General features: G+C 31.0%; 1 protein-coding gene across 1 annotated transcript; it reads right to left on the bottom strand.

Moving 5' to 3' along the window:
• Positions 1–2053: 2053 nt before the first annotated feature.
• On the bottom strand, positions 2054–12373 carry LOC114332170 (zinc finger Ran-binding domain-containing protein 2). The gene is made up of 2 exons (XM_028281945.2): positions 12253–12373; positions 2054–12058 (listed from the first exon to the last, which is right to left on the bottom strand). Exon 2 carries the CDS (start codon positions 12050–12052, stop codon positions 11414–11416), a length of 639 nt encoding a protein of 212 aa, XP_028137746.1. The 5' UTR covers positions 12053–12058; positions 12253–12373; the 3' UTR covers positions 2054–11413.
• Positions 12374–12701: the final 328 nt, after the last annotated feature.

Genomic DNA, 12701 nt, shown 5'->3' with positions numbered 1-12701 from the left:
AGGAGTAGGAGAGGAAGGACGATTAGGCAGGACATGTTATTCAAGGGGATTAATATTGATATGACCCAAGATAGAATTGTGTGGAGAATATAATTAGGGAAGCCGAACCCGCGTAGTAATAAGGCAGAGAGAATTATGATATTTATGAATGTTCTCAAAGGAATAATATACTATCTTTACTCTTTAACGGTAAAATATTGCAAAACCTCTAAATTTTAAAGAACCGCTTGGATTGACATGAAATTTGGCAGACACATAGTTAACAAGTCAAAGAAAAAAAGTGATATTGTGCCGATATGTGCTGTTGCCCTGGAAGCGGGTATCACCCCCTCTTGGGGGTGAAAAAATATTCGTCTAAAGTCCGGAAACGGATAAACTGACTAATTTTAAGTAACTTTTGTTCTATAGAGATTTTTCACAAAAGTCAATACTTTTGGAGTTATTTGCCAGTGAATATGTACATTTTTTCAACAAAATAACCTTTTGACGATTGAATAATAGCTTTTAGACGGTTTTTCGCAAATAACTCAAATAGTAAGTATTTTGTCGAAAAAACATTCTTGTCAAAAATGTAGCCTGTAAAAAATTTAAAAAAATGGTGTATATATCACGTATCTATACCTAGTAGAAGCAGAGTTGTAGCTAATGAAAAATAGGTTCACATTCGTCAAATTCCAAATGGAATACTTTCAACGTGAAATAACCAAAAAATGAAGCACATTTCGGGAAAAACTCATTACAAATTATTTAAAAAAGCATTTTTGTTTTATAAAAAAAATTCTAGCATCAAAAGTAAACAAGTTACGCTCAAAATAAAGTTAGTCACTTTTTTTGGTAAAAAAATGGTGAAAGTCACCCCCTAATTAGTATCTCAAATGAAGTTACGACTTCACAAGTTTCTTGACTTGTGTATGTATTGTTTATATGATCTGTAAGTTTCATCGGTTCAAAGTCCTTATTTTTGAAAGGGCTGTAGTTAAAAGGGGTTGAACGAGTCACTGATCACGAATGTATGCAAATTTAGAAACACCAAATCTTAATAAATTTTTGTCTAAACAGAAAAACAAAAAAATACATGATATTCAGAAAAGCAATGACTTGACTTTTTTGTTTTTCGAGATTTTTGGTATCTCTAATAATTTTTAAGTTATTTTGAAAAAAGCACATTTTTCAAAATAAAATTTTGTTAAAATTTTACTTCAAAACCAAATTTTTTCAAAAATATGCACTTTTAATCGATGAAACTTACAGATCATATAAACACAACATAAGTAAAATAATTTATGTAGCGGTAACGATTAATTTCATTTAAGTTGCTAATTTGGGGGTGGTCTTCCCGATTTTTTTTGCCAAAACAAAAGGGACCAACTTTATTTTGTGCGTAACTTGGTTAAATTTAATGCTAGAAACTTTTTATAAAAACAGAAATAAAGCTTTCTTTAAACACTTTAAAAAAATTATAATGGGTTTTCCCCAAAAAGTGCTTAATTTTTTGGATATTTCACGTCGAAATATTCTATTTGAAATTTGATGAATATGAATCTATTTTTCATTAGCTATAACTCTGGTTCTACGAGGTTCAGAGACCTAACGCGTACACCATTTTTTTTTACTTTTATACAGGCTATATTTTTGCTAAGAACATTTTTTTCGACAAAATACTTACTTTTTGAGTTATTTGGGAAAAACCGTCTAAAAATGTGGTTATTTTGTTGAAAAATTAACATATTCACTCGCAAATAACTCGAAAAGTGTTGACTTGGTGAAAAAGCTCTATAGAACAAAAGTTACTTAAAATTAGTCAGTTTACCCATTTCCGGACTTATTTTGGACATGTTTTTTCACCCCCAAGAGGGGGTGAAAGTCACCCCCAGGGAAAAAGCACAAATCGGCACAATATCACATTTTTCTTTGACATGTAAGCTATGCGTATGCCAAATTTCATGTCAATCCAATAAGCGGTTCTTTAAAATTTAAAGCAAAAACCGTGAAAGAATGTACTACATCTTGGATGGTGATAGTGTAGGATGAGGCCATTAATAAAGCGAAAATGTATCTATTAACTATTTATAATCAAACTTTACAGCTACTACACAATTAGTTTCAATGTTTTGATTGGAATACAAAAATTTCTCAACATAACTTGAATAAGTTTATTTTAAACTTATTAAACAACTTCCATACTTTTGACAAACCTGTAAAATATTATTTTTTTGATTAACTGATATTTTCTCATTTATAGAAAGCAGATGTATATAAATCTAACAAAGTAAAATATGTAATTACAATTAACATTATAGATTACACAAAATAAAACTGCTGCATCTAATGTTCAATTAAGAAAACCTCTATTACTAAGTCAGAAAAGTTTATCAATGAAAAATGTATTTCTTTAACTAAAATGAATGCGTATAAAGTGATCATCACGCTAATAACCAGCAAAATCAAGGTGGGAAATTTGGCGATAGAAACCTATAAATTTATAGTACATTGATTGTTTCCCACCTATTAGAGGTACCAGAGGAGTATGTCAACTAAAACTGTCACAGTGACAGTTGCCAAACTCGTCGGATGCGCCTAAAGGTGGGAAACAATCAATATAATGTAAACTTATAGGTTTCTATCGCTAAATTTTGTACCTCTACTAGTTTCATCTCTTTTTATTTCACAACGTATGGGAGCGTTCAAGTATTACGTAACGCGATTTTTGAAGATTTTTTACCCCCCCCCTCCCCCCTACGTAACGCACTCCGTAACGCAATTTTTGAAGATTTTTCACCCCCCCCCTAATTTTCAAAATGCAACAGTCTATCTTGTATTCATTACAACTCTACACTCAGTGCAATTTAAAAGCATGATTGACAAAAATATTTAGGGCACTGTATAGGGGTTAGGTCAAATAGTCCCTGGACAAAAAATTCCGGTCAAATAAGCCCCACAAAAACTCCCTAAGAAATATTTGCTGCCGAATACTTCTCAAAAGTTTTCACGTGAACGCAAATGTTTTTCAGCCTTAATGCGCGAGAGTATAGCAATCACCATGAAACCGCTTTTCGTCATGAAAATAATTATTAGCAATTCAGATTAAGCATGAATTGTAATTTCTGATTACCAAGTTTCAAATTCCAATTCTATGCCGACAACTTTAAATTTTACATGACAAAAGAGCGAGTTTTTTAAAAAATCGTGGAAAATATGGGGAATGAGCTGAGGCTGTGGGAATCATGTTGTAATTATTCGCTTAAATCTTTTTCTAATTCTGCTTTGAATAATTCTGTTCAAACCATTGCCCATTCGTGATGATAACTGCTGGTCCTGAAAACAATCTGAAACGAAAGGTTTTTTTTGCATTACAATGATTATTGAAGTTATACTTCTTTAGGCGCGATTGAGATTGAGGGTGAATTTATATTGATCTGCGCGCATGCGCACACCGACAGTATGGTATTAGTCGTTATACGGGCTCTGATTGGGTGTTGAAATGATCTGTCAATAATAAATAATTGTTCAATATGAAGGTAAACAAATGTATAATATATTAGTTTTATTGTTGTGAGGACAGAAACACAAAAGTTTATAATTGTAGTGACATTTAAATAGTTTTTAAAAGCAACAGGTACGTAATAATTGTAAATGTATCATAGGTACCTACCTATTTGAACCTACCAAAATACATAGTATGTAATACTTTTATTTACATAATTTGATTACCATCAAAATTTCTATCAATGTTCACCTAATATATTGTTTTCTTACTCTATGTTTTGTTGTATTTTTTCAATTCTAAATCATTTCAATTCAAAATCAAAATAATTAATTTAATTCAAAAATGTCAAAAGCTTAATCCGTTTAGTTAGTCGATCTTCGCACATAATGACACATTGCCTCCGTGGCGAATAAAAACTTTTATTGAAGTTATACTTCTTTACCGGCGATAGAGGGTGAATTTTTATATGTTAAAACCTATCAGCCCGGCGCATGCGCATTATAACTTTGTTCTGATTGGATGTTCAAATGCCATGTCAAAAATTATCCGATATGGCAGCTGTAGGACAGCTGTGGTTTGGAGGTAAAGGTAAAGGTAAACAAATGTATAATATATTAGTTTTATTGTTGTGAGGACAGAAACAAAAAAGTTTATAATATTGTAGTGACTTTTAAATAGTTTTTAAAAGCAACAGGTACGTAATAATTGTTAATGTATCATGGGTATAAACCTACCTATTTGATCTGCCAAAATACATAGTATGTAATACTTTTATTTATATAATTTGATTACCATCAAAATTTCTATCAATATTCACCTAATATATTGTTTTTTTACTCTATGTTTTGTTGTATTTTTTCAATTCTAAATCATTTCAATTCAAAATTAAAATAATTTGATCAATTTTCAAAATATCAAAATATCACAAGTTTAATCCGTTTAGTTAGTCGATCTTCGTAAATAATGACACATAATGTCCGTGGCTAAGCGTAGAAGGCGAATGAATTCCAATACCAACCGCGCTGATCAGCGCTGGTTCGAGTCCCAATAGAAACTTTCTTTTTTGTTTTTTTAATACATTTTATGATTGTAAGTATATTTATTATATAATTGTATTTTCAGAAAATACGTATTTAGTTAAAAAAATTTTCGACAATTAATGTTCAGACATCATTTGTGGCTTGTTTAATAATGTGTTTATAATGTGTTTGTGTGTGTTTTATTCTTTTATTATTTTAATTTTTGGCACTGTTCTAATAAAAATGTTTGAGAAGTAGTAAGTATAAATTAGTTTAATATTTAAACAAAATATAAATAAAAAGTATATTAATTTCGTTTAAATCATATAATAGAAGTATAACTTCTTACGTGCGTACGAAGTACACACACATTCTTTTTTTTTTTTATTTTTTTTTATACATTTTATGATTGTAAGTATATTTATTATATAATTTTATTTTCAGAAAAAAAACTGTCACATTATTTTCAATTTATTCTCACTCTCTTGTGATATTAAACCTGATTATTTCATTCATAGGAGATTCTGACCAATAGAAAGCTACAGAAATCTAAATTAAACTGATAATTTTTGATAATTTCCCGTCGTCAAGTATATTACGTCAGGTGCCCTTCGTTGCTACGAAAAAATACATTCAGTGACATTAATGACAATTAATGTTTTAAAAATTATAAAAGTGATGACTTTCAACCGTAAAATATTTATAACAACTGTGTGTTTAATTGTACTAATTTGTACTTATATAAATAAATTACAATAAAATTTTGGTTTTGAACAGTTTTATTCATGAAATAATCGCAACAAATTGCACTCGATCTCTAAAATTAATATAGAATTTTTGCCCTCGTGACACTTTGGACATAATTTCACTCGCCTTCGGCTCGAGCGGTTTCAGGCGATTGCTATACTCTCACACACTGAGGTTGAAAAACATTTTCGTCGATTGCGTTCATGTGAAAACTTTTGAGAACTATTCGGCAGCAAATATTTCTTGGGGATTTTTTGTCCAGCATTTATTTGTCCGGGGATTATTTGTGGGATCTTTTGTCTGTGGATTTTTCGTCCAGGAATAATTGTGGCGATTTTTGTACAGGGATTATTTGTTCTAGGACCACTGTATATGCTATTTTACTACTATTACCTTATACAATGAAATGTAATCGAAAAACATCATTAAAAATTCTAAAAAAAACAGCACACAACAAAATTTAAAATGGATATAAAAACAATTAATGAAATATCATAAGGTTTACAAGGTGATAGCTGGTTTAGTCCATTCGTTCACGGTTTTTGCTCTAAATTTTAAAGAACCGCTTGGATTTACATGAAATTTGGCATACGTATAGCTTACATGTCAAAGAAAAAAAGTGATATTGTGCCGATGTGTTCTTTTGCCCTGGGGGTGATTTTCAACCCCTCTTGGGGGTGAAAAAATATATGTCCAAAATAAGTCCGGAAATGGGTAAACTGACTATTTTTAAGTAACTTTTGTTCTATAGAGCTTTTCCGCCAAGTCAACACTTTTCGAGTTATTTGCGAGTGAATATGTTCATTTTTCAACAAAATAACCACATTTTTAGACGGTTTTTCGCAAATAACTCAAAAAGTAAGTATTTTGTCGAAAAAAACGTTCTTAGCAAAAATATAGCTTATAAAAAAGTAAAAAAAAATGGTGTACGCGTTAGGTCTCTGAATTTCATAGAACCAGAGTTATAGCCAATGAAAAATAGATTCATATTCACCAAATTTCAAATAGAATATTTCGACGTGAAATATCCAAAAAATTAAGCACTTTTTGGGGAAAACCCATTATAACTTTTTTAAAGTGTTTAAAAAAAGCTTTATTTCTGTTTTTACAAAAAGTTTTTAGCATTAAACTTAAGCAAGTTACGCGCAAAACAAAGTTGGGCCCTTTTGTTTTTGCAAAAAAAAAATCGGGAAGACCACCCCCTAATTAGCAACTTAAATAAAGTTAATCGTTACCGCTCCACAAATTATTTTACTTATATTGTCTTTATATGATCTGTAAGTTTTATCGATTCAAAGTGCTTATTTTTGAAAAAATTTGGTTTCAAAGTAAAATTTTTAAAAATTTCAATTTTGAAAAATATGCTTTTTTTTCAAAATAACTTAAAAATTGTTAGAGATACCAAAAATCTCGAAAAACAAAAAAAGTCAGATTTGCTTTTCTGAATATCATATATTTTTTTGTTTTTCTGTTAGACAAAAATTGATTAAGATTTGGTGTTTCTAAATTTGCATACATTCGTGATCAATGACTCGTTCAACTACAGTCCTTTCAATAATAAGGACTTTGAACCGATGAAACTTACAGATTATATAAACAATATATACACGAGTCAAGAAACTTGTGAAGTCGTAACGATTAAGTTCATTTAAGATACTAATTAGGGGGTGATTTTCTCGATTTTTTTACCAAAACCAAAAGGGACTAACTTTATCTTGAGCGTAACTTGTTTAATTTTGATGCTAGAATTTTTTTTATAAAACAAAAATGAAGCTTTTTTTAAACACTTTAAATAATTTGTAATGAGTTTTCCCTGAACTGTGCTTCATTTTTGGTTATTTCACGTTAAAGTATTCCATTGGGAATTTGACGAATATGAACCTATTTTTCATTAGCTATAACTATGCTTCTACTACGTGTAGAGACGTGATATATACACCATTTTTTAAAAATTTTTACAGGCTATATGTTTGCTAAGAATGTTTTTTCGACAAAATACTTACTATTTGAGTTATTTGCGAAAAACCGTCTAAAAGCGTGGTTATTTTGTTGAAAAAATTAACATATTCACTGCCAAATAACTCGAAAAGTATTGACTTAGTGAAAAAACTCTATAGAACAAAAGTTACTTAAAATTAGCCAGTTTATCCATTTCCTGACTTTCTTTGGACGAATATTTTTTTCACCCCCAAGAGGGGGTGAAAACCACCCCCAGGGCAAAAGCACATATCGGCACAATATCACTTTTTTTCTTTGACTTGTTAGCTATGTGTATGCCAAATTTCATGTCAATCCAAGCGGTTCTTTAAAATTTAGAGATTTTGCAATATTTTACCGTTAAAGAACGGACTAGTTGAAGGCATAGTTTTAAAAATATTCAATTTAGACAAAAGTGGCAATAGGAAAATAAGATATTTTGCTTAAGAACTTGTAATGAGGGCATTATGTAAATGATAGTTGGAGTATACATAAATTGTTGTAATTTTAGAGAAAACAAGGTTTAATACATTAGAGTAGAGGAATACTTTTGATAAAATTTAATGAATTTACACATCTATGTAAACTGAATATATCAATTTATTTGATTTTTACCAAAAACATTCCTGTTTTATATAAATATTATCATATTTCAAATTTTATTTTCCCTAAAAGTACAAAAAAGACATCATGTACACCGAAAGTACATAATATACAGTATCACAAAAATTATCGCATAATTACCTTAAAAAAAGTTTAAAAGTTAATTTTATTTTTAGCAAAATGTTACAATACTCGTCTATGGTCTCTTCTAGGTGTCTACAAACCCATAACATTTCAAGTTGAAGGGTGTTTTTTCCGAAAAAAAAAAAAGTAAACAAAACTTTGATAAGAGAGAATATTTATTTTGGACATTTGTGTTTGAGAATTTGATCTGTGTACTATGTCTGCTTGATTTTTCAATGAAAAGATTAAATACAAATGGGTATTAAAGACCTATAATATAGGCATAAAGATATAATATAATCAATGAGAGACTGAAAGCATTCCTTCAAAGAGAAATTCCACAGGAGCAAACTGCAATATAAGATAGATTCTACAGGGTAGAGTGGAGACACTTATGACAAATATTAAAAGAAGCAGTGGCGGCTCGTGACCTCAGTATGCGGGTAGGCTACACATATACTTCGGTTAGGCAACAAAAAATATCCTACAGTTTGTAATACATTTTGAGCCGTCTTGCAATACTAAATGTAATCTATGAGCGCAACAATGTGTAAAAATTGCTTTTGGAGCATCTACTTTAATTTTTGATTGTAATCCGTTTAAAGAGCCAGCCATTACACTTGCACCATCGTAAAATTGAGCAATTAATTTATTTTTGTAATCATATGGCTCAAGTACGTTTGAAATTAAACTATATAGAGCGTCTGCAGATCTATTATCGCTAACATCAAAAAACCCTAAAAATCTTTCTGATACCTGACCAACTTTGTTAATAAAACGGATTGTTAAAGTACACTGTGATTTTTCGGTTATATCAGTAGTATCGTCAGCTAGTATAGAAAAAAATTGACTTTCATTAATTTCTGTTGAAATTTCATTTTTTACGTAATCGGCAAGACAATCTATTAAATCATTTTGTATTGTTTTTGACAAACCCGTGAACACCCCTTCTATTTTTTAACATGATCCTGGATTTCCTGATCGCGTTTAACTACTAAATTAAAAATTTCTTTAAAATTACCCATGTTTGAAGAATTATGGCTCTCATCACGACCGCGAAATGTAAGTTCTTGTTTTGCTAAAAGAATTGTAACATCAATTTCTTCAACTTCTTCAATCTTTTTCAACTTCTTCATTATATATCTCATTAGATAGAGAAATATGTCCAGCGAAAGCACTGTCAGTAGTTTGTTTATTTTTTTCTAACCGTTTTAAATCTAAGCAATTATTTAAATGTTCTTTCGAAGATTCATGTTTTTTTACACTAGCTCATAAATTTTTCAAATCTGAATATCCCTGACTCACCCAAACATTTTGCTTCAAATTTGAGAGCAACAGACAAGGCCAACAGAAAAGTGAATTTTTAAAATAACTTCCGCTTAGCCATTTATGATTTTCATACCATATTGTTTTAAACGATCTCGAAAATGGTTGATTGTCTTTTGTCTTATCTGTGAATAAAATTGTTAAATTTTGTAAAGGCCGGCCCATTGAAATAATTACTAATCTTTCTTGATTTTAGCGCCTTGAAAAAGGCGTCTCGATCAAACTGCATATTACATCGTTTAAAATATTCATATTCGATGACTAAAGTTTTTCCACCAATAAAACTAACACACCTACGTTTCAACAACGTCAAATATTACTTATTTTATTTATGTATCAAATAATAATTTACTATTCAAATAAATTGATAAGTTAACAATTAACCTCGCTTTAAATTTTTAATTATCTATATAATCTAATAACACATTATTCAGTTTTCATAAACAAATTTAAATTGTCCTACCTAGTTTTATTCAATACTTAACCTACTAATAACAGCCAAAATCAAAAAACAATTATTTTAAAACAGTTTCACAAGACACAAGAGAAGCAACTGATAAAATTTTGTAGGTCCGGCTATAAGACTCTGTGCCTATCCGCCCGTTCAAAATCGTAGAATACGGTCGCTACGAGCAGACCTGCAGCAGGCCTGCTCGCGTAAACAGAGAGAGAGATCGCACGTCAATTCAGTGTTGGCGTCGTTCTATTTCAGGCTACGTTCCCGAGTGCCTGACCAAGGAGAATATAGAATCTATACAGTACTACTGATACTACAAGGAGCGTACAATAATTATAACTACGGAGAAAAATTTTTGGATATTTTTAAAAATAATTTGGATAATTTTTGCTATTTTATTGTAGATATTGTGTCAAAATTTATAAATTACAATTTTGAAATAAGTAATTTATATTATTGTACTACATTTGAAGAGGGTTGCCTACCTTGCCTACCCCGACGGGCCGCCCCTGAAAAGAAGTAGGGGTACCACAACACCTGCCTAATTTCTCTTATAACTGAACTATACGAACACACTATGGGATCGGTTAAAGTGCTTGATCTGCACAATTATTCAATATATATGGGGAGCATATTATGAGAATAAAACTTGAAGGATAGGAAAGGGTATCTAATAAATTATGGTCATAAAATAAAGATTCTACATTTTGCAGATGACACTAGGTCTGCACTGATTCTAGGTCTTGCAAATAGTCAAGCAAAGTTGATTGATCTTATACGACTGGTCGAAAACGAAAGTCATATATTTAGTCTACAATTAAACATATCAAAGACAAATATCATAATATAGGATAGACTACATAACAATCATCCACACATAACCACGAATGATCGGTTTAATGTTGTGAGCTCATACTTATATCTGGGATGAATGATCACAAACACAGTGTAATTACAGGAATAAATTAAATGAAGATGTGATCTAGCAAAAATTGCACAGCAAAAATGACTAAAATATAGAACTGTTAAATTTCAAGAGCATTAAAGATGACGTTGATAACTACTTAATATTTCCAATACTGACCTACGGATGAGACCTTGATAAAATTGGAAAGAAGAAAGATAGATGCCACTGAAATGCTCTTCTGGATTCAAATGTTACGAATTTCTTAGACAAACTATAGGACAAATAATTCAATTTTAAGAGAGCTAAAAGTTAGCCAACAACTCTCCGGTAAAGTCCATCTCTACCAATTAAAATACTTTGGACATGCTATGGGAGCAAACACAAAAAAGGAAAAGTGGAAGGCTGAAGATCACGATCCCCAACAAGATGGACCGATAAAATTACAGGAATATGCAAAAGCTATGCATGAGTTAAAAGAATTGACTAGAGACAGACAATACATGACATCATGTCGACCACTACATCTCTTCCGCGGGATCAGGATTGAAGAGAGACATTAAAGATCTGATTTAACATGTACTAATTTGTTTAACACTACTTTACTTTAAAATTGGATGCCTAAAATTATAGAAATAAATCTTATTTTCCTATTTAACCTGTCAACACATATAAAACAACTTACTGATATTTTAACAGTTACAATTTTAAAAACAGATTATGCATTTTATATATTACTGCATACCTAACATAATTTTTGTAAAAATAGTTTATTTTTTAATAACAGGGGAATTAGATCGCGATGTAGATTTTGATTTATCATTATTTTTATCGGTACCTGCATCTCCCCAGTCAGATAAGTCATATTTTGATAGATCCTCGTCGTCATCTTCCTCGTCCTCCTCCTCTTCTTCATCATACGTTTTCTCCTTTCTAATCTCTTTCTTGCCTCTATCTTCTGTTTCTGAATCATGGCGACGCTTTTTCCTCCTACCAAACTCGTCGTAGTCATCATCAGAGTCTTCTCGTTCTTTATATTCTACGATACCCCTATCGTTATAACCACCACCGAAGCCTGTTCGTTCTTCAACTTCTCCAAACTTCGGAGCGTTGCAAACGTTACAAGACTGCCGCCTGGCCCAGTTTACATTACCGCATTTATTACACTGCCAATCATCAGCACTGAAGAGACCCCTGCTCTTTTCAGCAGCAGCTTTACCGATTTCAGTACCTAACTTACGTTTATTACTCGCAGCTATGCTATGAGACTTACTTTTTCCACACCTATTGCAAGTGTTTCTACGGGCGAAATTAAAGTTTGAACAATCTTCACATATCCAGTCCCCATCACTTGCATTCGCGTTCTTTAGGCTTGGAGGTGAAGGTACGTCCAGCTCGGTGTCTGACATGGCGATCTAAAACAAATAATAATGCTAGATATCATGATTAATTAATTTAGTTGCCTACACAAATTGTAGTTAATGTTAAAACGTTTAGAGCTAATAGAAATTTCGATAATGTGTATCATCAGATTTTATAAGTTTACAAACTACTTTATATATCATTATTCCAATCAAGATCACTAAATCTTCCTTGAAGATCCTTATACCTTTACAAGAACAATAAAAGATCTAATTTGTCTTAAAAATACGATAATTTAAGCTGCTTAAACTACGACGATGTTGGTGTCAGGTTGGTGTAATATTTTGACAATTATGACATATGACATTTAACAACATAAATGTTGATTGATAGGATTCTAGCCTTTTTCCTATTGCTTGTTAGCTACCACAAGACCAAAACATTGAAATTTGGCAACAGTAAATAGAGGGCCTGTAGAAATATCCTGTTGCATGACATGATGCATTCTGATGTGAATTAAAAACTTTTCCAAGAAAAAGAAAAACCTTCTCTTAGAAAAAGTGCTGTTCGAAATATAGAAAAATAGTTCCATGACTTCCCAAAATATTTGGCAACGCAAGATGATGCTAAAGGAACATTCCCATGAAAAGGAGAGAATTATTAATTATCAACAGTCAGCAATGAAAACAAAAAACA

Source organism: Diabrotica virgifera, chromosome 5, assembly GCF_917563875.1.
Source record: "Diabrotica virgifera virgifera chromosome 5, PGI_DIABVI_V3a".
In the NCBI taxonomy this organism is placed as follows: Eukaryota; Metazoa; Arthropoda; class Insecta; order Coleoptera; family Chrysomelidae; genus Diabrotica; species Diabrotica virgifera.
This window is presented reverse-complemented; position numbering and strand designations above follow the sequence as displayed.